The sequence below is a fragment of the Giraffa tippelskirchi genome, chromosome 3 (assembly GCF_054371585.1).
Source record: "Giraffa tippelskirchi isolate mGirTip1 chromosome 3, T2T-mGirTip1v1.2.pri, whole genome shotgun sequence".
Lineage (NCBI taxonomy): Eukaryota > Metazoa > Chordata > Mammalia > Artiodactyla > Giraffidae > Giraffa > Giraffa tippelskirchi.
In genome coordinates this window covers 122,290,004-122,316,581 of record NC_137277.1, presented here as the reverse complement: position 1 = coordinate 122,316,581, position 26,578 = coordinate 122,290,004, and the positions used below count along the sequence as shown (strand labels likewise).

Genomic DNA, 26,578 nt, shown 5'->3' with positions numbered 1-26,578 from the left:
AACAGTCTAGAGGTAGAACAATTCCTAGAGATGAGACAATATAAGATGGGACCACTGGAGTGCATAGCTGAACTAGTGTGAAAATTAAGTTCACAGGCAATATGGCAGTTGAGGAACTAAAAACCTAACATACCAGATCAGCTAAGGTGTGCATTCAGATGTAGAAGTCAGAATGTAGGTAGACAGAAAGTAAACCAAGTTCAAGTTATAGCAGGGAAAATGACACAGTTTGCAAAGTGATTAAGATTAGAGAGGGGGTAGTTTATTAAATATGGATAAAATATGGCTTAATGTTAGAATATCAGGGTATTAGAATACTGTAGAAAATTCTATGCTACATAGTATCAAGCAAATCTTCTGTTCAATTTAAAAACAAGTTCAGGGTCTTCCATGGTGGTCCAGTGGCTAAGACCATGAGCACTCCAATGCAGGGGGCCCTGGTTCGATCCCTGGTTAGGGATTTAGATCCCATACGCCACAGCTAAGAGTTTGCATGCCAAAACTAAAGATCCCACATGCTGCAATTAAGACCCAGCACTGCCAAGTAAGTAAAATTAAATTTAAACACAAGTTCAGTTAATCTAGATAACTAAATTTTATAAATTCATCCCAAACAAAAATTGTTAGTGAAAATGGTCCTAATTACTATGGCAATTTAGTTACATGGACACAAGTAAATGTAAAACTATTTTAAATAAATCTTGAGTGACCTAAGACAAGTAATTTGATTACTCATTCCTCCTCTCCTCCCACCCACTGATAATAGGAAGCAGGTAGTCAAAGATGAGGGAGGAGGACTACAAGCTAGTAACACCAGTGCTTTCCCAAGTTAAGTACAGAAATATGCATGTATTAACAGAAATAATTCCAAGTTCCTTATTGGAAATACAAACTGAGCTAAAATAAATTGCTAGTTCCCACAAATGGTGAATATGGAGGTCTACTGGACAACTCTGCTCTAAAGTACATGGATTCAGAAAACACAAGTTACCAAAACAAACTTGGGTCCACACGCTGACACACAGTAAAGCCAATCTACTGACACCAGGTTGTGATGAAGGAAAGTGTACATAGCATTAATTACAGGACATCAAGCAAGAACTCCAGGGCTCTTAATGCTCAAAAAGTCTGAAATCCGCAAAGGTTTCAGCAAACCATTTTTAAAGGCAAGGAAAGGGAGGGGCATCTCAGGGCATGTGATCAGCTGTGCACAATTCTCTGATTGGTTGACGGTGGGGTACCAGGGTGGTGTCACAGGGGTTAACGTTATCAATCCTTAGGCACCTGTAGGCTGTAGGGCCTATGTACTCAAGGTCAACAATTAAGTAGTTAATTTCTTCCAGTTGGTGGGGGTTTTAGCAGCTGTAAAGAATCGAACAGTAAAGAATCTGTCTGCAATGCAGGAGATGTGGATTCGATCCCTGGGTCTGGAAGATCTCCTGGAGAAGGGAATGACTACCCACTCCAGTATTCTTGCCTGGAGAATCCCATAGACAGAGGAGCCTAGCGGGCTACAGTCCGTGAAGTTGCAAAGTGTCAGAAACGACTGAGCAACTAACACTTTCACTGTAAAACCACTCAGGAAATGGGCATCAGAGACTATTATCTAGGTAACACAGAGGAGCTAAAGCAGAGGATATGACAGAGGGGTCTGTCCTGGGAAGGCCCTATAGGGTCCTGCTCAGTTACACACACACTCACAAAAACAACAGCAGCAGTCTGAATGTGAGTTTGAAAATGCAGTCTATAAAGATGTCACTTACCTACTCAGATACTTTCAGTTATTACCCACAAAATCATATACTCAATCTTAGAAACTCTTCCGATTTCATCAGAATTTATAAATGTACCTATTTCATATTTTACCCTACTTCATAGTTTCATAATAGAGTATATTCTGCTTCATGTTTTATCTGATATAGGTATATTTAAGGGTTGTCAGTAAGTTACAAACTAAATTTAATAAATTAACATCACGTTTTGTAATAAAATTGAATAATGTTCTAAAATGATAAAAGATCAAGTTCAGAATACTATAAAATTACATAATATTTTTTAACTAACTGATGGGACTTTAAAATTGCCATATCTAATATCTAATTACTTTAAAAGCAAGGACATTACAATCTTCCATTCTACAGGGAACTGTTTTCAGAAAGATAAAATAACTCCCACTAATGAATGATCTCTTTCTGTCAGGCAGTACACTAGGAAAATTTAGAAAATCTATAATTCTCAAAACAACTCACAAAGATAAGTTATCATTACCCTCACATTAAGGACAAGAAAACTGAGGTTCAGAGATATTAAATAATTTATCACCGGTTACTAAGTGGTGATATTAAGTCTAGAACTCTGATTGGTCTAATGTAAAGTCTGAATTTTGCTATTATGCAACACTGCCTCTTAAAATCATTCATTCAACAAATAATTGTTGAGTATCTATTATGTATTAGGCATTGAAGAGGGTGCCAGGTAGACAAATATGACTTTGTGCCATTGGAGCCTCACCCTCCAGCTAAATCTAAGATGGAAATAAGAGTTATATACAAATAATTGCAACACAATGCAGTAAGCGCTATGAAAGAAGTATATATAACAATACCACACATAAGTGGGAGTGTTGAACCATGTGAGGTAGCAAGCAATCAAAGGAGGGTTCACTTAGAAAAAATGCAGTACACCTTATTTAAATACTTGATGTAACTCAAAACTTGAAGAAAGAGGGGAGTTTGCTGATGGAAAATCAAGGAGATTCTAGAGAGAAAGAGGCCATATTTGCAAAACCATAAAGTTTCAGAAAACCCTAAGCAGTTTAGCATAGCTAAAAATTAGATGCTTTGTGACAAGTGGTAAAGAAGTAAAAATAGGTCAGGTCAGGGAGGTTTCCTTATGCTGTATTAAAAAAAGAGTTTAGACTTTATTCTGTAAGAAATTGGGACCCTTTCCTAGAGTTTAATCAAGTCACTACTTTACAAAGATTACCTTGTCAAATTTGAAAGAATGGATGCGGGGACAAGGACAATCTTTTAGAGGGGTACTACAAATAGTCTGGGTAATACATCATATAATCTCTTAGCTTCAGACTCCTACATCTAATCACGTACCTGACATCTTGGATGTCTCAAAGTGCTGGGCTGCACCCCACAGGCCTATAAGGCCTGCACTTGCCCAGTTTTAAGACCGAAGAAAGAGCCTGGAGTTAGCAACAGAGACAGCAGTTTAATGGATGAGGGCACTTACATGTCTGAAAGCAGGGTTCTGGAGAGGTACCCCACCACGTGCTGCTAAGAGCAGGCACGACAAGGTGGCAGCTTTTGCTCCCTGGGGTTAGGTGGGGAATTGATGTCTGGTGGGTGCATCAGTTACCTGGGAAACCAGTAGAGAAGCCCACCTTCAAGATCTCTTTGATAAAAGCAATCATTAGTTGGCCTGGGGGAAGTATAAGCAGGAAGGTCAGTCAGGTGAGTAGGGTATAGGTGAAGCACTCACTGGTGGAGCAGGCAGGGCACAGAGGACAACAGAACAGCCATCTTGACAGGCCTGACCATACATACAGACATTTCTAGCCTAAGTGTCCAAAACCAAAGTCTTCTATTCTCTACCAAACTGTGTGCTCCCTGACCAACTCTCTCAGTAATAGTGCAATCATGAAGTTACTCAAACCAGTAAATTGAGTTCATTCTTGATTTCTACTTCTTCTTTAACCACATTAAAACGATTAATTATTAACTATTCCCCAAACATATCACAAATCCATTCATTTCTTTCCACTCCGACAGGCATCACCCACCCCAAGCCATCAGTGTTCCACAGGAATATGCAGTACTTCCCAACAGGACTATCCCACATTTACCGTAGTATCAGTTCACTGCCTTTATGCACTACTGCGATTGAAAATTATTTTCATCTGTTTCTTCTCTCATCAGAATGTCTTTATAAAGTCAAGAACCACAAACTTTTCATCCTGTTTTACTTCAGTACACTAGTATTGGGTTTCCCAGGTGGCGCTAGTAGTAAAGAACACACCTGCCAATGCAGAAGACATATGAGAAATGGGTTCAATCCCTGGGTCAGGAAGATCCCCTGGAGGAGGGCACGGCAAACTATTATTTATCCTTGTGTTATTGCCAGGAGAATCCTATGGACAAATAAGCCTGGCAGGCTACAGTCCATACGGTCGCAAAGAGTTGGACGAGATGGAAGTGACATAGTAGGCACACACCCACTCTAGCACTGTGGTTCAGTCGCTAAGTTGTGTCTGACTATTTGCGACCCCATGGACAGCAACACGCCAGGCTTCTCTGTCCTTCATCATCTCCTGGAGCTTGTTCAAACTCGTGTCCATTTTAAAACTGCCGTATCTAATATCTGCCATATCAATATGAGTCAGTGATGCCATATCAATATGAGTCAGTGATAATATCCAACCATCTTGTATTCTGTCGTCCCATTCTCCTTCTGCCTTCAATGTTTCCCAGCATCAATGTCTTTTCTAATGAGTCGGCTCTTCACATCAGGTGGCCAAAGTATTGGAACTTCAGCATCAGTCCTTGCAATGAATATTCAGGGTTGATTTCCTTTAGGAGTGACTGGTTTGATCTCCTTGAAGTCCAAGGGACTCTCAAGAGTCTTCTCCAACACCACAGTTAAAAGGCATTGGTTCTTTGGCACTCAGCCTTCTTTAAGGTCCAACTCTCATATACATGCATGACTACTTGAAAAACCATAGCTCTGACTAGATATACCTTTGTCGGGAAGGTAATGTCTCTGTTTTTGAATATGTTGTCTTGGTTTGTCATAGCTTTTCTTCCAAGGAGCAAGTGTCTTCAATTTCATGGCTGCAGTCACCATCTGCAGTGATTTTGGAGTCCAAGAAAATAAAGTGTGTCACTGTTTCCATCGTGTCCCATGTATTTTCCATGAAGTAATGGGACCAAATGCCATGATCTTCATTTTCTGAATGTTGAATTTTAAGCCAGCTTTTTCACTCTCCTCTTTCATCTTCATCAAGAAGCTCATTAGTTCCTCTTCGCTTTCTGCCATAACGGTGCTGTCATCTGCATACCTGAGATTATTCATATTTCTCCCTGCAATCTTGATTCCAGCTTGTGCTTCATCCAGCCCTGCATTTCACATGATGTACTCAAATATAAGTTAAATAAGCTGGTGGCAATATACAGCATTGACGTACTCCTTTCCCAATTTGGAAGCAGTCCATTGTTCCATGTCCAGTTCTAACTGTTGCTTCTTGACCTGCATACAGGTTTCTCAGGAGGCAGCTAAGGTGGTCTTGTATTCCCATCTCTTGAAGAATTTTCCACAGTTTATCGTATCCACACAGTCAAAGGCTTTAGCATAGTCAATAAAGCAGATGATTTTCTGGAATTGTCTTGTTTGTTCTATGATCCAACGGATGTTGGCAATTTTATCTCTGGTTCCATCTGCACGGTGGCTGCGAGAGACCATGCAGAAGCGCGGCCGAGAGGAGCTACCCCACGCCCGAGGTCAGGGGCGGCGGCCAAGAGGAGCTACCCCACGTCCAAAGATTATATTCTTTGCAGCCAAAGATGGAGAAGCTCTACACAGTCAGCAAAAACAAGACCCGGAGCAGACGGTGGCTCAGATCATGAACTCCTTATTGCCAAATTCAGGCTTAAATTGAAGAAAGTAGGGAAAACCACTAGACCATTCAGGTATGACCTAAATCAAATCCCTGATGATTATACAATGGAAGTGACAAATAGATTTAAGGGACTAGACCTGATAGACAGAGTGCCTGATGAACTATGGACAGAGGTTTGTGACATTGTACAGCTGACAGGGATTAAGACCATCCCCATGGAAAAGAAATGCAAAAAAGCAAAATGGCTGTCTGAGGAGGCCTTACAAATAGCTGTGAAAAGAAGAGTAGCAAAAAGCAAAGGAGAAAAGGAAAGATATTCCCATCTGAACGCAGAGTTCCAAAGAATAGCAAGGAGAGATAAGAAAGCCTTCCTCAGCAATCAATGCAAAGAATAGAGGAAAACAACAGAATGGGAAAGACTAGAGATCTCTTCAAGAAAATTAGAGATACAAGGGAACATTTCATGCAAAGACGGGCTTGATAAAGGACAGAAATAGTATGGGCCTAACAGAAGCAGAAGATGTTAAGAAGAGGTAGCAAGAATACACAGAAGAACTGTACAAAAAAGATCTTCATGACCCAGATAATCAACATGATGTGATCACTCACCTAGAGCCAGACATCCTGGAATGTGAAGTCCAGTGGGCCTTAGAAAGCATCACTATGAACAAAGCTAGTGGAGGTGATGGAATTCCACTTGAGCTATTTCAAATCCTGAAAGTGAAGTGAGTGAAGTCGCTCAGTCATGTCCAACTCTTTGCGACCCCATGGACTGTAGCCTACCAGCCTCCTCCGTCCATGGGATTCTCCAGGCAAGAATACTGGAGTGGGTTGCCATTTCCTTCTCCAGGGGATCTTCCCAAACCAGGGATCGAACCCGGGTCTCCCGCAATGGAGGCAGATGCTTTAACCTCTCAGCCACCAGGGAAGTTTTTTTTTTCAAATCCTGAAAGATGATGCTGTGAAAGTGCTGCACTCAATATGTCAGCAAATTTGGAAAACTCAGCAGTGGCCACGGGACTGGAAAAGGTCATTTTTCATTTCAATCCCAAAGAAAGGCAATGCCAAAGAATGCTCAAACTACCGCAGAGTTGCACTCATCTCACACACTAGTAAGTTCAGTCGCTCAGTCGTGTCCGACTCTTTGCAACCCCATGAATTGCAGCATGCCAGGCCTCTCTGTCCATCACCAACTCCCGGAGTCTACCCAAACCCATGTCCATCGAGTTGGTTATGCCATCCAACCATCTCATCCTCTGTCGTCCCCTTCTCCTCCCGCCCCCAATCCTACCCAGCATTAGGGTCTTTTCCAATGAGTCAACCCTTTGCATGAGGTGGCCAAAGTATTGGAGTTCCATCTTCAACATCAGGCCTTCCAATGAACACCCAGGATTGATCTCTTTTAGGATGGATTGATAGGATCTCCTTGCAGCAAGGGACTCTCAAGAGTCTTCTCCAACACCACAGTTCAAAAGCATCAATTCTTCGGCGCTCAGCTTTCTTCACCGTCCAACTCTCACATCCATACATGACCACTGGAAAAACCATAGCCTTGACTAGACGGACTTTTGTTGGCAAAGTAATGTCTCTGCTTTTCAATACGCTATCTAGCTCAAAATTCTCCACGCCAGGCTTCAGCAATACGTGAACCATGAACTTCCAGATGTTCAAGCTGGTTTTAGAAAAGGCAGAGGAACCAGAGATCAAATTGCCAACATACGTATATACATATGTCCAAAAGAACTAAAAAGAGGTTCTTCAAGAGACATTAACATTTACTGCAGCATTATTTACAACAACCAATAAGTGGAAGCAACATAAATGTTCACTGGCAGATGAACGTATAAATAAAATACTGAATATACAAGCAATGAAATATTAATTCAGCCTTAAAAAATAAAAATGGGAAATCCAGCCATATGCCACGACATGAATGAACCATGACAGCCTGATGCTAAGTCAAATAAGGACAAACATTTCATGATTTTACTTATATGAGGCATATCAAGTCAAACTCTTGGAAACAGAAAGTAGAATGGTGGTTGCTAAAGGCTGTGGGAGGCAGGAAAAGAGGAGTAAAGTTGTTCAGTAAGTAAAGAGTTTCAGTTTTGTTAAGATGAAAAATTTCCACAGATCTGTTGCATGACAAGATGCATACACTTAACACTACTGTACTGTACACTTACAAGTGATTAAAATTGCAAAGTTTATATATTTTTTACCACAATCAAAAATAGTTAGGAAATGGTTACATGTTAGAAATATACAATGTAATTCTAGATAGCCATCAAAAATGATAATATTGATCTTCAGTCATAGTCACAGCCTGCTTTTTGAGTCAAGAAAGCTTACAAAAGAGCAAAGTAATCTCATGCTATTCATACAGATCTGTACCTATTAAGATAGATGTGAAAAGATACACATCAAAATTTAATAGAAGTATCTCTGAGCAATAAGAGTGCTAATGAGCTTTACTTCCTTTTTAATATTTTCCTGTGTTTTTAAATACAGTGAGTATGTATTATGTGATGCCAAAGGAGACCTCAAAAGAGGAAGTGACTGCCACCATTGGTTCCAGAATCCTAGGATGAAATTTCACATTTCTCACTATATGCCTGGCATATATTGAGGAATTAATAAATAAGAGGCATGATGAGCAGTGTTTAAGAACTCAGGAATGAGACAGAGCTGGATGTGAATCTCAGCTCCAAAGTTTGCTGACCGAGGCCTTAAAGTCTTATTGAGGGTGAGGACGGATAAAGTAGGAGATTGGGATTAACATATGTGCTGTGCTGTACTTAGTCGCTCAGTCATGTCCAAATCTTTGCAACCCCATGGAATGTAGCCCACCAGGCTCCTCTGTCCATGGAATTTTCCAGGCAAGAATACCAGAGTGGGATGCCATACCCTCTTCCAGGGGATCCTCCCAACCCATGAATCGAACCCCGGTCTCCCACACTGCAGATGGCTTCTTTACCAGCTGAGCGACCTGGGAAGCCCATTGACATATACACATTACTATAGGTAAAACAGGTAACTAATAACGGCCTCCTGTATAGCACAGAGAACTCTACTCAATACTCTGTAATGACCTAAAGGGGAAAAATATTAAAAGTGAATATATGTACATGTATAACTGACTCACCTTGCTGTACAGGAGAAACTAACGCAACATTTGAAATCAATTAATACTCCAATAAAAAAAATTTTTAGTCTTCACTGAGCTCCAATTTCTTCAACTATAAAATGTCACAGAACAATCCTTGCAGATTGCTGAAGGGGACACTCTTGAAAGCACTTAACACCATTCCTGGCTCAGAGGAAATAGTCAATAAAATGAAAGCCAACATTACTATTTATTGACTTGATTTACACTGGAAGCACTCATGACAAAAAAGAAATCTAAGCATCTATAGAAGAACTTTCTGCTAAATTATAAGAAATTCCCAATTAGCTTTAAAAAGAAAGAGCAACACTTTGTCTGGAGGACCCAAAACACTGTTTGGCTGAAAAGTGTGATGACATTCCTGTATCTACCAGTATTACACTATAAAATTTACCATCTAGTTGATGTATAAACACCACTCATGAGTCTAGGACACAAACCTATCAGTGTTTGAAGTGAAAAAAAAAAAAACAGAGAAAATATGCTTAATTTAGTCCACAAGTAGAATGAAAAAACTAGCAAAACGTGACTAATGAAGATTTGACTTAGAGATAGAACAAGTAACCCTACCATTAATTTTGTTTGGCTTCTGTCTTCCTCACTACTTTTGGGTAAGGAGCCTGTCTTTTTGGCACTGCTATTCCTAAATCGGCATAGTGCCTGGTTGGCCTGGGTTTAATTGCTCAGTCTTGTCCGACTCTTTGCGACCTCATGCACTGTAGCCCTCCAGGCTCCTCTGTCCATGGGATTCTCCAGGCAAGAATACAAGAGTGGGTAGCCTGTCCCTTCCAGAAAGCCAGAAAGAAAAACAACAATACAGTATACTAATGCATATATATGGAATTTGAAAGACGGTAACGATAACCCTATATGCGAGACAGAATAAGAGACACAGATGCATAGAACAATTTTATGGACTCTGAGGGAGAAGGTGAGGGTGGGACGTTCTGGGAGAATAGCATTGAAACATGTATATTATCATATGTGAAAAAGAACACCATTCCATGTTTGATGCATGAGACAAGGGCTCAGGGCTGGGGCAATGGGATGACCCAGAGGGATGGGATGGGGAGGGAGGTGGGTGGGGGGTCCAGGAAGGGGAACACATGTAAACCCATGGCTGATTCATGTCAATGTATGGCCAAAACTATTACAATATTGTAAAGTAATTAGCCCCCAACTAAAATAAATAAATTTATAAAAAAAAACCCACAAAGACGTATTAGCTAAAAAGCAAATAAAGACAGATCAAAACAGTCCCATAAAAAAAAAAAAAGAATACAAGAGTGGGTAGCCTGTCCCTTCCTTCTCCAGCGGATCTTCCCAGCCCAGGCATGGAACCCAGGTTTCCCGCACTGCAGGCAGATTCTTTACAGTCTGTGCCACCAGGAAAGTGGCATAGTGCCTAATACAGTATTAAATTCTCAAAAAATATTTACAACATAATTTCTAAGACAAAGTCTCAGTGAAAGAAGAGAGAAAATTGAGTAAGAACTTATTGGAGAAAGTCTGTCAAAATGACGGTGAAAGCCATCAGGCTTGGGGAGGGAGCCCTTTTGGGGGGCGAGGGGGGAGACCTTGTCTGATACCATCTTCTGCATTTCCTTTGATCTATGAGTTATCCAAGGAACCTCAAAGGGAACGTTCAACGGTAAAAACACACATACAACTTAGCACCCGGACAGGGGCACAAACAGGGCCTAATGTGTTCAACTTGTTAGGCTTTTGGCTCCAACACCTAATGATCTGTATTCATCGGGGTACTATAGTTGGGATCCTATCGACACTTGTTTAATGTTTGCTTTACTAAAAAAAAAAAAAAAAACTAATGCGACTATTCTCAAGTATCAATCATGAGCCCTTCTGCAGTTTTTCTTCTTGGAACCAGCCTTTGGAAGTTGGTTCGTAAAAATGGGAAGACTTTGCTCAGAAATTCTGAGTCGGTTCCTTTTAGTCAAACTGAAGACATGAAGGTTTTAGAGGCACATTCCCCAAATCCATGCGTGCAATCTAATACTTGGCAAGTCAAAAGACAAGTGAGACTCCGGGATTGACGAGGAGGCTGGAGAATGGCGTCTTGGACTTTGGAACTACCCCCCATCCCATTTCACCCACTCCTTCTTAAAATGCAATTGAATTCTGTTCAACTTCCTATCACTCATGCAAGAAACTACCAACTACCCCGCCACGCCACTCCCGTACGACCACACCTGGTGTATCCGCTGCAGAATCTCCAACTCCCGCCACGGGTTTGGCCTGTGTCGGTCCCAAAGCGGAAGTGACTTCAAAGGGACAAACTGAAAGTAATTGAGTGCAAATAGCAGGAATCTAAAACCCCTACCGCGTTCCGAGAAAATACTCTTCCCCGACTCCCTTTTCTAAGCCTTCTCGCTCTTCTATTAGGGTGGCGAAAAGGCTTCACCACAGCCCTGGTGTTACTTCCCAGCCCCAAACTCCAAATCATTCAGAAGTATATTCTTTTTCATTGGCCGATGAGGCGGCGTGGGTACAGCCCGTAAACTACAATTCCCGTCAGGCACCGCGGGAAGCAAACTGAGGAAAGTATATGGGCGGGGACAAAGCACTTTGGGAGCTGTAGTCGGCTGCAAGCCGAAAAGGGCAATCACCCCGCCTTTCCCCATTGAAGCTGGAGAAACCAGGTGTTGGTCTTAGAGCCCGTTACCGCTGAGAGGAGGAGCCAAATCCTTCAGCAGCATTCCCCACCTCCAACCACATGGAGGACGAAAATTTTCCTTTCCTCCTATAAAACAGTATAAATACTCTTGAGGAAATATAGTTGTCTTTCCAACGCATCCAGGTCAGTAAAAATTCCCAGAACTCCCCCAACCTCAGGTTCCAACTCGTGGGAAAAGGTGGCTCTTTCTCAAGTGGGCAAAATGGCTGTCCTCCTAGGTTTATTATTGGTTGTCCTTTGCGTCCTTCAAGGGCGGATACTTACAGCCGATTGGCTCTTTTTCCCTTGAGGGTGGAGAAAGATTTGGCACGGCTCTCCCGCGGGCCCGAGAGGAGATGAAGGGGTGGAGAGAAGGCCGTTTGTTGAGGTGTGATTGGATGATCCGCATGCCACTCCAAGGATGTACATCCTATGATTTGTCGACTGCCCTCAAAGAGAACGAGGAGGCGGGGCTAGTGCGTGGTGGGAAGGGGCGGGATTCTGCCAGCCGCGGCTGCCGCTGGAGCCGGTGTCCGGGCTGGTGATGGGGTTAATTCCCTTTCGTAAGACTCCTACTTGCACCCACCCAGCCCCGCCGTCGCCCCGCCGCGCCGCGCTCCAACCGCCTCCTCCTCCTCAGTAACGCGGGTAAGCGATGCCCTCCCCTCCCCCTCTTCAGCTCCCCGGGAATAACGCGCCTCGCTCCCCTCCCCCGCCCGCCAGCCGGTAGCGCTAACGGAGAAGGAGGCAGTCAAGGGAGAGATGTGGTGTGTGAGAAGGTGGCCTTCCCCGCCGAGCGGTCGACGCTCCAGCCAGGGCCCCGCCGAGGTGCTGCTGCTGCCAGCCCCGCTGGGCGGGCGGGTTCTGAGAGAGCCCCGGCTCGCTTGGCCCGCCGCTGCGGCTGCAGCTGCATCTAGTACCTTGCGCCCACCGCCCCCACCCGGGGGCCATGTGAAAAGCAAACCCCTCGAGGCCTAGCGGAGGAGACGGGGGAAAGGTTCCCGAGTCCCTGCCATGGCTGCTGCTGCTGCTCTTGCAGCCCCAGGGACTGGGGAACCAGCCACAGCAGGCCTGCCCGGAGCGAGTGCCGTGCGGGGCTCTGCTCTCCTGGGCGGCTGGCGCCCATGCTCCGGACTCCCCGGCCCACCCCGCGGCCGCTGCCCCCTGGCCTTGCACCCCGAAAATTTTTAGAAAGGAAATAAGACATTCCGACTGGTTGATGAAATGTTAGGTGGTACATTTTGCGTGTGGTACCAGAAAAAGCATAGTGGGAATATTGGAAAAAAAGTTGAATGACTGTCAGTGCCACAGACCTCCGGGATCAGATTTACACCCATCAGGGTTGAGCCTTCGGCTCTACCCCCCAGATCCCTGTGTGGTTGAAGTTTTCTGTCGTTCTCTTTTTTTTGTTGCTAGGTGCAGAGGAGAGTGCCTCTGTTCTTTGAGCTTGCTTTTATGCAGAAACAAACTGTTGAGGCTCTCAAGGTCCCGTATATAATTGGGATAGCAGGTCAACTAAGTAAAAGGCGAAGAGGTGCTTGCTCAAATAGGAAGGCTTAGTAAGTAGCAGATGGTTTTTATAATATGATTTTCCAGAGTAGAAAAAAAAGTGTATGTATATGTGTATATATGGTTGTATGTACATGAATATATATGCATGTATATGTATGTGTGTATATATGTATCTTGAGATTATGGTTTGCATAACTGTAATCTGAAGAAACTGTTTGCTTTTAGCCTAAATGTCATTGATTACAAGAACTTTTGAATAACAGACTTCCCTGGTAGCTCAGATGGTAAAGCGTGCCTACAGTGCGGAAGACCCGTGTTCAATCCCTGGGTCGGGAAGATCCTCTGGAGAAGGAAATGGTAACCCACTCCAGTACTCTTGCCTGGAAAATCCCATGGACGGAGGAGCGTGGTAGGCTACAATCCAAGGGGTCGCAAAGAGTCGGACACGACTGAGCAGTGTCACTTTTTTGAATAACAAAAAGATGGTTCAAGTCGAACTGGCAGCCCACCTACTTGTAATATTTGAAACAGTAAACTCTGTGTCATATTTTACATAGTAAGATACCGGTATGACTAGGTTAATTGGACACACTACTTGACAAAATTTGGCACATTTGGCCATACTTGAGAGGGATTTCTTCTTCCTCATATGTTGATTGAGTGCTCATCTTTTCAGTCCTTGCTTTTTTGTCTGGGTGAATATGTCCTTAAATACTGGATTCTGTAGTTTTTTGTGGACATGTTTGTAATCACAGGTGAAACCCTAGGCCCACTTCTGAGGCTTACTTGTAACCAGCATAAACTATGGTTCTGAAGAAATACTTGCGTTTTGACTGTGTTTGACCATTTTCTTCAGGGTCTGAGAAGACTATACTGGCTTAATGATCTACCATATTCCATAACTAATATACGTAGATATAGAATTGACTTGGATTCATAGATTCAGTATCTGAAAGAAATTTGGTTGTGTGTTAGAATTAAAAAATGAAACCTGTAACTCTGAAAGGTAAGTTCTCTCAGCTCCCCACAAGTACCCAGAGCATACATTACTCAGCCCAGCATTTTCTAAAACTTGTTGGTTAATTGATAAATATATAATGCTTTCAATCTCATGTGCCTTATGTACCGAAAGGGCTGATGAAAATATAGACAGCTTCTGTATTTTCTTACTAGCTACAGGACCCCTCTAGGACCCTTAGATCAGTTTCCTCATCTATAAAATGGGAATAGTCATGCTCGGCTCTTGGAATTGTGAAGATTTTGGAGATGAAGTATATAAAACCTCTAGCATCACCTAACATTTAGTATGTATGTTAAACATTAACTATTGTTACTGACACGCATATTGAGAGAATGAGTTGGTTTCTCAAATGCCTATGGTGTTGGAGCCTCAGGACATGTTCTATTAGTGAGGAGTTCTGTGGAGGTTTTCATTTATATTGTAACTTAAAGTGCAATTTGTAATTAGCCATTTTCAAAGTGAAAGACGTGAGAAATTGGTCATGAGGCACAGAAGAGTTATTTTATAGATTTTTTGATTTTGCATTAAAGTGTAAGTATTGACTTTCAAATGGATTATCTGGAGTAAAAGTATGTGTCAGGTTATTTTAGTGATAAATATAATACCTCTAAAGTGTTATTGAGCTGTTGTTTTCAAGATCAAGTTTATGTACTTGCTCTCCATATTCACCCGGGGCAGGCAGCTATTGAACTTTTTATAGTGTTAGTAAGATTAAGTGAGTTATTTGAATTCATTATGGCCATAGATTGACTACTGTTCTGTTGCTGCTTTGAATTCTCATTATTTATCAGTTCTTATGTGTTTCTTTTCTGTGTAACAACATTCCAGACACACTGTTCCTTTCTCCTCCCAGGAACTTTTGAAAATGTACTGGGTCTCACACATAATGGTGTCCTTGGAGTGTGTACAGTGAGACAAATTTAAGGTTAGCTTGAAAACAGTTTTTTTATGGAGTCTTCTCACAGTAGTGTCTGGCCAGGGTTCAAAGCAGCTCTACCTGATGCTGAATAGGAGCTGAAGTATATAATGTTGTGGCACTCCTCCCAGGTTATTGAACCCATACTATTGGGTGCTCCTTAAGTTCTAATTCCTCAGAAATAAAAAAAGAAGTACCGAGAGTTGATAGCAGGTTTTGTGGGGTTTTTTTCCATTCTTAAAAATGTTACAATAATAAACACTGTAAGACTGATGGGTTTATATTATATTGTTGCTGCTTGGATTAGAAAATCTCACTATTACCACTTTCATGGTCTATTATAAATATGTTGGGTAGTCTGTGTGTCAAAAGAGGTGTGGTTACAAATGGTAGCCAACTTTTCAGATACTACTTGCTGCTCCAAACCACAGAATCAGTACACCATCTGTTTAGTCATATCTACATACAATGATGATACCTTACTGCTTATCAGTTAAGATGAATAAACTAAGATGGTTATCATAAAGAGAAGGGAGCGTGTCCATTCTTCTCAGAATAATAGTCTTTTTCTAAAAGAGTAAAATCTTCCACTTGATCCATGTGAATTCTGATGATGTTTACTAATATTACAGACATGGGCAAAGAGTCAAATAATAAAATCAAACAATTTTATTAAGTTAACTTTGCTTTCCAAATAAGTATATGTTATATAATTAAACATATTTGCTTATACCTGGTAAGCATGTGTATTTTTTCAGGATTTATTTCAATTAGTTATTGACTGATGGTTGAACTAAGAGATGATTTATTTAATCCTGGCTCAAAACTAGTTCTCTACCTTATTTTCCAAAAATCTGTTTTTTTTATACCCAGATTTTATTCTTTATTATTTTGCCTCCTCTTTCCTCCATAGTTAACACATACTTATTAAGTTAAAATTTTTTTGTATGAGTTTTGCAAGCCTACACTTGATAATCTTTGTTATTCTCTCTTTGCCCTCTGAATTGTAGATCAGTGACTTTTTTCTTAATTTCTACCCATAAGCTCCTTTCTCCAAGCAAATTGTGAGGTTTTTGTTCCTCCTCTTTTCATAAATGCTAGATCACATAACACGTTTAAATGATTGTTCTTGTAAGCCTGCTTGACTAATGTTTTCATCCACAACTCCCTAAAACTACTTTCTCTCCAAAAGAAATTAAATGTGGAGCATAAACTCCATTTGTTTTTAATTCTTGACATTTGTTCTTAAAAGTGAATAATTTGATATTATTTGATATTGTCTTAAGAGTTTAAAGACTATAATTTGACTTCTCCCAACTTTAGTTTTAATCAGTGACAGATGTAAATTACTTTTGTGAACTAGTTGTGCAGTTAGCTTCACTAACCTGCCTTCTACATGAAAGAAGTTCCTTGCTGGTATAAAATAACACGTTATAGTCTGAGTTAGAGGTTTAACTATCTGCAGATTTACTTTGTTGTCTTGGCCCTCACTGAGGAGGGAAGCTGTGGGATTTAATTTTTTTAAGGTTTAATGTTGGGGGGGCGGGGAATCTGTGTGTGTGTGTGTGTGTGTATACGTATATATATATATACACACACACATATGTATGTGTGTGTATACACACACATACACACACACACACATATATATATGCAAAGCAGTGGTTTAAATAAGCATAAGGCCTTCATGTTAAAAGTCCTCTTGGGTAAAAATAAGTATCTTTTTTACTGGAAACAACCCAGACACCCTTAAGTGAACTAACGGTTAAACAATCAGTGCTGTCTCTACACCATGGAATACTATGCAGCAATAAAAAGGAACAAACTATTGTACACAGCAACTTGGATATATATTAAAGGAATTATGCCAAGTGAAAAACCAATCTTGAAATGGAACTACCATGTGATTCCATATATGTATGTATGTATGTATGTATGTATGTATGTATATATATGTATAGCATTTTCAAAGTGACAAGTTAGAAGGCAGATGGGTTGGCAATTGCCAAGCGTTGCTGGGTGGGAGGAGCAGGGTGATTGTGATTGTAAAGGGTTAACATGAGAGATCTTTGTGGTAATTGAACAGCTCTGTACCTTGATTGTGGTGGTGGTTATGTAAATCTATATACATGTGATAAAATTACATAAAAACAGTGTGTATAAAATTGTTAAAATCTGAATCAAATTGTGGATTATATCAGTGTCAGTCCCTGGTTTTGATATTGAACTACACTTATCTAGTCATTCCGTGGTATCCACTGGGGATTGGTTCTAGGACTGCCCGTGAATACCAAAATTCACAGATGCTCAAGTCCCTGTATTAAATGGAATAGTATTTGCATATAAACCTACATTTATACTCCCATATACTCTAATCCACCTCTAAATTACTTATAATATCAAATACTTTGTAAGTTGTTGTAAATACAATACAAATGCTATATAAATAGTTGCCAGTGCATGAGAAGTTCAAGTTTTGCCCTTGGACCTTTCTGAAATTTTTTTCCTGAATGTTTTCTGTTTTGAGGTTGGTTGGATCCAGAGATATGAAACGTGGATAAGGAGGGCCAATTGTATAATGTTATCATTGGGGAAAACTGGATGAAGAAGAGTACATGGGTGGTTGCTGTATTATTTTTGACAATTAAATCTATCATCATTTTAAAATTATAAAGTCAATTACAAAAAATATCCATTACTTATATATGTGTCCCTGTATAGTATGGGGGGAAGGGAGAAGCAAAATACTCTCTGCAACATACCAATTCATATATTTCTTATTGTTCCTTTGTGTTATTTATACTTTCTTGTTCACGTGCATTTGCACGCAGTAGAAATACTTCTACATTAGATGTATCCAACGTGCAATTTGTTTTCATTTTATATGCTTTGTTTTCCCTAAATGCGAGTTCATTCTTCTTTTTAAATTTTTTATTTTTTTAGGCTGTGCTATGTGGCATGAAGGATCTTAGTACCCACACTAAGATGCATGGGATTGACTAAGGGATTGACCCGTGCCGCCTGCATTGGGAGCATGGAGTCTTTTTAAATTTTATTTATTTCTTTATGGCTGTGCTGGGTCTTGCTGTGCGCTGGCTTTTGCTAGTTGCGGTGAGCAGGGGCTGTTGTTTGTTGCGGTGCATAGGCTTCTCAGTGCGAGCGCTTCTCGTTGTGGAGCACAGGCTCTAGGCGTGTGGGTTCAGTAGTTGTGTTGTAAAAACTTAGTTGCTCCACTGCATGTGAGATCTTTCCGGAACAGGGATCAAACCCATGTTCCCTGCATTGGTAGGTAGATTCTTAACCACTAGAGCACCAGGGAAGTCCCCATTCTTCTATTTTTCAGGCTTTCTGCACTTTCTCTTTCCAGCCTTGCTTCATATAAACTGGAAAGAATCTGATATGATATTGGTCATCTGTATTATTTTGTTCATTTTCCAGTTGCTATAAAAGAATTTTGGTTTTGTCAAGAGAGGCTGTACATTCATTATTCAACTAGATACTTGCATTTTAAGCTGTTGATTATCTGTAAAACAAGAGATTTTGTTCCCTTGTAAAGACAACAAATGAGATATAATTTGAGGGAAGAAAGTTATATTTAGTTACACTGTGTTTATTGGGTGACCGTGAACCTTTTAGTACAAAAGTATTAAATGTTTTAAGCAATGCAGGAGGAATGTGGAGGTCAAAAATAAAAGTCATAGGTCACCAACTTGGAGAAGATACACTTTCTGTGATATACATGATCTTGATCCATTTTGAGTTAATTTTTGTGTATGCTGTGAGGAAGAGATCCAAATGCATTCTTCTACATGTGGATATCCTTTTTTTTAATCTCAGCATTATTTGTTGTTCTTTCCCCCATTGAATTGTCTTAACACATTTGTTGACCATAAATGTAGGAGATTTGTTCTCATTTCTATTCCATTGATTTATTTGTCTATCATTATGCTAGTAGTCCCATACTGTTTAATTATGTAGCTTTGGAAAAAGTTTTGAAATTAGAACATGTGAGTCCTCTAACTTTGTTATTCTTTTCCAGGATTGCTTTGGCTATTCTGAATGCTGACCGCTTTCTTTGAAGAAACCAGCTTGATTTTGATAAGATTGTATCAAATAGGTCAATTTGGGGAGTGTTGTCATTTTAACAATATTGAGAGGATTTCTTTAATATTTAGTGATTCATTTTAAAAGGATAATAAGTTTATTGCTTGTAACATAAATACAGTTGAACCTCCATATCTGCTGGTTTGCATACATAGGTCAGCCAGCAGTGAATTGAAAAATAGTGTTAAAAAAAAATCCAGAAAGTTCCAAAAACAAAACAGTTTGCCATGTTTGGGTGACTATATAGCATTTATATTATATTTATGATGATTTACATAGTATTTGCTTTGCATTAGGTGTTGTAAGTAATCTAGAGATGATTTCAAGTTAACGGAAGGATTTGCAAAGGTTATATGCAAATACTGTGCCATTATATATGAGGGACTTGAGCATTTGTGGATTTTGGTAACCACGAGAGTGACCCTGGAACAAATACCCCATGGATATTGAGAGACAGCTGTAATATATTTTGTGAAAAATATATTTTCAAAATAAAAATGAGAAGAAAGGCATTGTTCTACTTCTTTGCAAAACTCCATAATGTCTGGCTTATAAGAAAATATCTATTCTCTTATCTATTTTTCCATTCACTCTGATATTATATGTGATTTTGATAGAAGTATAAGAAAATTTGGCCTCATACAGATATGTAGAGGAAAGGGGAAGGATCTCATGAATGCTTTGAAAGCATCTTGATCTGCAGTGGTCATTGAACCACGCTTTAAGAATAGCTTGTCCAGTGGAAAGAGGTATGTTTGGAGACTCAGAAACTTGGTTGAAAGTCACCAGTCTGCCACTTAACAGCTCATGTGGTTTTTGAGCAAGTTACTTAGCCTCTCAGTCTTCCTTCACCTTTTAAATGAGGGTTTTTTTAAGGAGGAAACAAGATCATGCCTGTAAATTTGTGTGTGTGAGTTGCTCTGCAACTCCATGGACTGCAGCTCACCAATCTCTTCTGTCCATGGGGATTCTCCAGGCAAGAATTCTGGAGTGTGTTGCCATGCCCTCCCCCAGGGGATCTTCCCAACCCAGGGATCGAACCCAGGTCTCCTGCATTGCAGGCGGATTCTTTACTGTCTGAGCCACCAGGGAAGCCTAACTTTTGGGTATATGCTGCTGCTGCTGCTGCTGAGTCGCTTCAGTCGTGTCCGACTCTGTGCAACCCCATAGATGGCAGCCCACCAGGCTCCCCCGTCCCTGGGATTCTCCAGGCAAGAATACTGGAGCGGGTTGCCATTTCCTTCTCCAATGCATGAAAGTGAAAAGTTAAAGTGAAATCGCTCAGTTGTGTCCGACTCTTAGCGACCCCACAGACTGCAGCCTACCAGGCTCCTCCGTCCATGGGATTTTCCAGGCAAGAGTACTGGAGTGGGGTGCCATTGCCTTCTCCAGCCACCACCAAAGGATTGAGGCTTGTCTTTTTTCATTTATATTTGTCAACCTCTGTTATATAGAATTGGCTTGGTGGCTCAGAGGGTAAAGTGTCTGCCTGCAGTGAGGGAGACCTGGGTTCGATCCCTGGGTTGGGAAGTTCCCCTGGAGAAGGAAATGGCAACCCACTCCAGTATTCTTGCCTGGAGAATCCCATGGACGGAGGAGCCTGGTAGGCTACAGTCCACGGGGTCGCAAAAAGTTGGACACAACTGAGTGAGTTCACTTTCTTTCTTTTTCTTTTCCCAGGTGGCTCAGTGGTAAATTATCCGCCTGTCAGTGCAGGATACGCAGGAAACACTGGGTGGGGGAGAGCCCCTGGAGTAGGAAATGGCAACCCGCTACAGTAGTCTTGCCTGAAAAATTCCACAGACAGAGAAGCCTGGAGGGTTACAGTCTATGGGGTTGCAAAGAGTCGAACATGACTGAACGACTGAGCGCACTCATACATGCACATTATATAGGATTGGCTAATTTTTTTCCCACTGGAAGTGTACATACCACATCATGGTAACCTTCATGTAAATTTGGTTCATTGTAATAATAGTATTTATTTAAAAGCTGAACTTTGTTCATATAATTTTCTATTTAACTACAGATTACAATAGCAAACAAGGATGAGAAAGGGCCAACAAAAAAGGTAAAGAAATTATTCAGAAATCGGGGTAAACTGATGTCTCCTTTAAGGCAGTTTGTTATCTTACTGCAGTCTTGCACTTGCTATTAACTTTTGGAAGACGGAAGGAAATTGCAAAAATTCTGCCTTAGAGAATGGTTCTTTAGCGTGTATTTTCCCAGTAAAAATTAATTAAGTTAAAATATAAATGATTTCAAATCCTCAGTGATTGTTTAAATACTGAACCAAATATCCAATCGACATTGCTGCAGGGTTTTTTTTTTTTTTTTCCAACAAAGCAGGTTGAAAAATGAAATGAGGTGTGGGGTCCAATTTGGACATGGTGGTCAGAAGGCCTCTTGACATAAATGGTGATGTGAGGGAAGAACAACATTCTGAATAGGAGGAACAGAAAGTACAAGAGCCATGGCATAGGGGCATACTTGGGTGGAGATGGAAATTACACTTGTTTACTGAAGTTCAGTGGTGTTCTCTCAAATTCAGGATTTAAAGGAACAAGGACATCGGAACACTTTGAAGTGTGGCTCTGGGGCTGTCATCTATGCGTATTTATTAGCTAAGTGAATCATTTCCTCTGTAGATCCTCTTTGGAATTACCAAATGTACTGAATTTTAAGGGACGTTAAAGCCTAAACCCAAGTCTTTAATCTGTACTTGTTAAAGGTTTCTTGTCTTTTCAGTGCTAAACCAAGAGATCTGGTAGTTTTTCTTAGAATTATCTGCATTTACATAGTGTGTGAGTGAGCTCAGTTGCTACGTTGTGTCCAACTCTTTTGAGACTCTGTGGACTGTAGCCTACCAGGCTCTTCTGTCCATGGAATTTTCCAGGCAAGAACACTGGAGTGGCTTGCCATTTCCAACTTCAGGGGGTTTTTCCAACCCAGGGATTGAAACCGTGTCTCCTGTTTGGCCAGCAGATTCTTTACCACTGAGCCACCTGGGAAGCCCCACAAGATAAATTATTCTCTTGGAATGTTGAGAAGTCATCTGGTCCAACCTTAGTAGTTCTCAAGGACTGGTCCAGTTACCTAGATAGCTTTTCATAGTTAGCCTCTTTTCCTTACTTTCTTCTTTCAAAGGATATTAGAATGGGGGAGATAGCTGACTCATGCCTTTTTGAGCAGGCTGTTGTGGGGAACTTACATGAGAGGGAAATCAAGCAGATAGTGATTTAGCCTTTGCTTGAACTATTCTAATGACAGGAGTGCATTCTCAAGGGACTTGTCTCTTCTGCATATACTGTATGTGTATAGGGGGTGGTGTAGGGAAGGAAGGCATAGTCAGAGGAGAGGAGTTTCAACTGGTCCCAAACACAATTGAAAAGTTACCATAAAGGTGTCTCAGTATCAATGGCACCAGTATCCTCTCCCCATCCCTCACATCCTCAGAGAGTAAAAATGTTGGCAGGGATGAGAGACTTATTTGCTCAGGATAAGACCCTCTTGTTTGGCCCTGTTGTCTAAAATGAGGGGAATGGTGGAGGGGAATGGTGGAGGACTAATCCTACAGGTGTCCTCAGTAGGTACTTTGCTCCTTTGTATTCCCCCTGGCTGTTTAGCACCATCCTTAGACTTGCTGGGTTATAGTCCTTGTTGTTAATGGCAGAGGAGCTCCAGCTAGTCCTCAGAGCTCATTAGATTTTGTCAAAGAACCAGGCACCTAGACCATGAGGGTATCTTTGTGATTTTAGGTTTTGTTTTATTCAAGGTAGTATGATCACAGGAAATGAAAGTCTTAGAAACAGTTTTAAAATCTATTTTTAGAACACTCTGATAACAGTAAAGTCAATTTGAGAAAAATGATGTTCAGATTTAAATGTTTTTACACAGGTAATGTTGCCAACCTCTGTTCAAATCAAAACCATTTCATGTTTATTCAGTACACTCAACAGATTGTAAACTTGTTAAACTTTAAAAGAATCAAAACATGTAAACACACAAAAAAATCAAAGAGTAAAGTGGATCTATAATCGATTATCATGCCTTTGTCTACTGTTATCAGAATTGATGAGTCCTTTGAAGACAGTTCAGCTCAGTTGCTCAGTCGTGTCCGACTCTTTGTGACCCCTATGAACCGCAGCACTCCAGGCCTCCCTGTCCATCACCAACTCCTGGAGTTTACCCAAACTCATGTCCATTGAGTCGGTGATGCCATCCAACCATCTCATCCTCTGTCTTCCCTTCTCCTCCTGCCCTCAATCTTTCCCAGCATCAGGGTCTTTTCCAATGAGTCAGCTCTTTGCATGAGGTGGCTAAAGTATTGGAGTTTCAGCTTCAACATCAGTCCTTCCAGTGAAAACCCAGGACTGATCTCCTTTAGGATGGATTGATTGGATCTCCTTGCAGTCCAAGGGACTCTCAAAGAGTCTTCTCCAACACCACAGAAAGGGCTAGTAATTGAATTGCTTTTGTCCTTAAAGACATACCTTCGAGAAACTCATTATTTATCGGGAATCCACCTGAATCAAGATTTCCATATTGTAAATGGCTGCTGCTTCCATTCCTTTTTCTCCTTATCCTACCTATCCTTCTCTTCTTTCCCCTAGTCTTTGGACAGATTAAAGAGAGATAGGATTAATGGAACTATGATAAAGTAGGAACAATGGTCTCCAGGTGGTCTTTTCCAAGGATTATGTGAGATTTACACCTTCTAAATGCAAAATAAAGAACCAAGTGAAAGTTGGTGATCAGATAACCATTAATTGAATTGCTTTTACATATCCTATTGTAAAATTGGAATACATGCATTTTTGTCTTGCCCTCATTTTTCTTACAACTTTTCACCTGTCGTCCTATATTTCAGACGTACAAAATTATTTACCCAAAATTAGCATAATCAGTTAATGGCCCAGCCATGATTCTGTACTGCAAGTTCAGCTTTATACTGTATCAAGTATAAAGGAATTAATAGGTCAATTAATGTGCCTATTTTTTAGCCCCAGAATATTATAAGGGCGTTTATTGGGGAAGATTTCAAAATAGAGAGCTTGCCAGAATTATTACTATCAGACTCCATATTTTGTTCTTCTAGACTTTATTTTACTCCTAGAATTGCCAGTTGCTTAAAACTACTTACTACATACTTAGAAGACCTTCTGTCTTGACTCAAGTGCTAGTATTATAATTAGCACTTGAAAATATTTTTTTCCAGTTTTCCTGGGGTTTCTAATTTTCCTTTTTTTCTGATGAACAAATAATAATATACTATCAATATGTCCTCAATGTTATTCAATGTCTGTTTCATAGAGGCCTCTCAGATTTTTTCTTGAATTCTGTGTCTTGCTCTCAGCCTGGGACTTGCCTTCACTGTCTTCCTAGCTTGAATCAACTGTTTACTGAATCCTGTAGGTCCTTCCTCTTTCTTGATTTTCACACTCATTTTACTAGACAGTAGCCTGAAGTGTTTTCTCAAGAAAGATTGCTTAGGAAGGAAAGCAGTCTAGCCCTTGTATGCCTAAAGTCTCTATCCTACCATCGTACCTGATTGGTAGTATAGAATGCGAAGTTATTGTATTATATTGTAATTATTGTATTATATTGTAAGTGACCCTGAGCTACTTAGAGTGTGCTAATTACAAATTGAAATGTTAGCATAAGGTGTCCATGTAATAAGAAAAATAATTTTATTTAGTAAAGAGGTTTTTTTCATTTCTACCCTGCAAGAATTTTTCCTTTCAGCATTAAATGAGATTTAATGATAAGGAAATAGACCCTATAATAAATATGAAAGTGTACCTGCATCCCTTTTTAACTTGATAACTTGTTCTAACCCCAAATTTTAATTCTTCACACAGTAGACAAAGTCAGTGAGTCATAGTTAAGTGATGTTGTACTTATTTTGTAAACCAGGATGTATTTCTTAAATAAAGTAAGTTTTGTGAAGTAGAATATTTTCATAGCTAGTTTGTTGTTAACATCGCTTGGTATTCATTCCATGAGTAATTTTCTTTGTTATCTAGGTTATTTTTGTTTATACCTGAAGTAGTCTTTCTGAACTAAAATTTAGCTAAACTGGAGGAAATTCAGTATATGTCATTGAAGTGAAGTATTAACATTTGTCATATTTAGGATCATAGCAAATGTGTTCTGACAATAGCCAGACATCAGTGATCTGCATGAATTTTCCACTAATCTGCTGCTGCTGCTAAGTCACTTCAGTCATGTCCAACTCTGTGTGACCCCATAGACGGCAGCATACCAGGCTCCCCCATCCCTGGGATTCTCCAGGCAAGAACACTGGAGTGGGGTGCCATTTCCTTCTCCAATGCATGCAAGTGAAAAGTGAAAGTAAAGTCGCTCAGTCATGTCCGACTCTTAGCGACTCCATGAACTGCAGCCTACCAGGCTCCTCCGTCCATGGGATTTTCCAGGCAAGAGTACTAGAGTGGGTTGCCGTTGCCTTCTCCCCACTACTCTAGGTTAGTAATAATATTTACATATCACCACCATGATAAGAGCAGTAGGTAAGAATTGAGATGAACAGCAGGTGCAGAAATTGAGGCTTGAAGAACATCAGACTATGGCTCTTCAGGTGTATTATGATCCTAAAGGTAATGAGTTAGACTTGGCTTTCATGAGCCAGACTTTGAATTCAGGTCAGTCAGATCCTTTTAATGAAGTAGTGTTAACAAATTTATACAAAAAGATTTGCAAATGTGGTGTGGGTTTATTAAAGAGTTAATATAAAACCTGGCATATAAATCACATTGAAATTTATTGGCCAATATTGACTTTTTTATGCTGATATTTTAAAGTAGCTTTATTGAAATACAATTCACAAACCATAAAATTCACTTACTTCAAATTTACAGTTCATTGGGTTTTATAGTGTATTCAAAAAGTTATGCAACTATCACCATAATCTAGTTTTAGAACATTATCATCACTTCATAAAGAAACCGCATATCCATTAGCAATCATTCTGCATGTTCTTTTCCTCTTCCCCTAGCCCTAGGCAACCATTAATCTATTTTCAGTCTCTATAGATTTGCCTCTTCTGGAAATTTCATATACATGAAATCATACAGTATGTCATTTTTTGTGACTGTCTTTCACTTAAGCATAAAGTTTTTAAGGTCCATCCATGTTGTATTTTGTTCCTTTTTGTGGCTGAATAATATGCCACAATATGAGTAATACCACATTTTTTTTTATCAGTTCATCAGTTAAGGGCCATTTGAGTTGTCTCAGTTCAGGTCAGTTGCTCAGTCGTGTACGACTCTTTGCGACCCCATGAATTGCAGCACGCCAGGCCTCCCTGTCCATCAGAAACTTCCGGAGTCCACCCAAACCCATGTCCATCGGGTCGGTGATGCCATCCAACCATCTCATCTTCTGTCGTCCCCTTCTCCTCCTGCCCCCAATCCTTCCCAGCATCAGGGTCTTTTCCAGTGAGTCAGCTCTTCACATCAGGTGGCCAAAGTATTGGAGTTTCAGCTTCAACATCAGTCCTTCCAGTGAACACCCAGGACTGATCTCCTTTAGGATGGACT

The 26,578-nt window shown here is 40.4% G+C and overlaps 2 protein-coding genes across 71 annotated transcripts in view; one reads left to right on the top strand and one right to left on the bottom strand.

The window, feature by feature from the left end:
- Positions 1-12,332, bottom strand: part of ZRANB3 (zinc finger RANBP2-type containing 3) — a 270,266-nt gene extending 257,934 nt beyond the window's left edge. For 9 of the 21 annotated variants that reach the window (XM_081579192.1, XM_081579204.1, XM_081579186.1 and 6 more), the window contains exon 1: positions 11,003-11,061. Coding sequence is in view for 1 of the 21 variants with exons in the window: in XM_081579180.1 (XP_081435306.1) it covers positions 6,236-6,285 (50 nt within the window). In the remaining 20 variants the exon portion in view is untranslated. Of the gene's footprint in view, positions 1-6,235; positions 6,476-11,000; positions 11,062-11,640; positions 11,716-11,751 lie in introns of those variants that run through there. The other 12 variants (XM_081579197.1, XM_081579199.1, XM_081579202.1 and 9 more) reach the window with 7 other exon arrangements.
- The window catches only part of R3HDM1 (R3H domain containing 1), a 150,727-nt gene continuing 135,475 nt past the window's right edge, over positions 11,327-26,578 (top strand). For 38 of the 50 annotated variants that reach the window (XM_081579178.1, XM_081579176.1, XM_081579174.1 and 35 more), the window contains exon 1: positions 11,979-12,114. The gene's annotated coding sequence lies outside the window, so the exon portion shown is untranslated. Of the gene's footprint in view, positions 11,611-11,978; positions 12,115-12,882; positions 13,026-26,578 lie in introns of those variants that run through there. The other 12 variants (XM_081579156.1, XM_081579152.1, XM_081579142.1 and 9 more) reach the window with 2 other exon arrangements.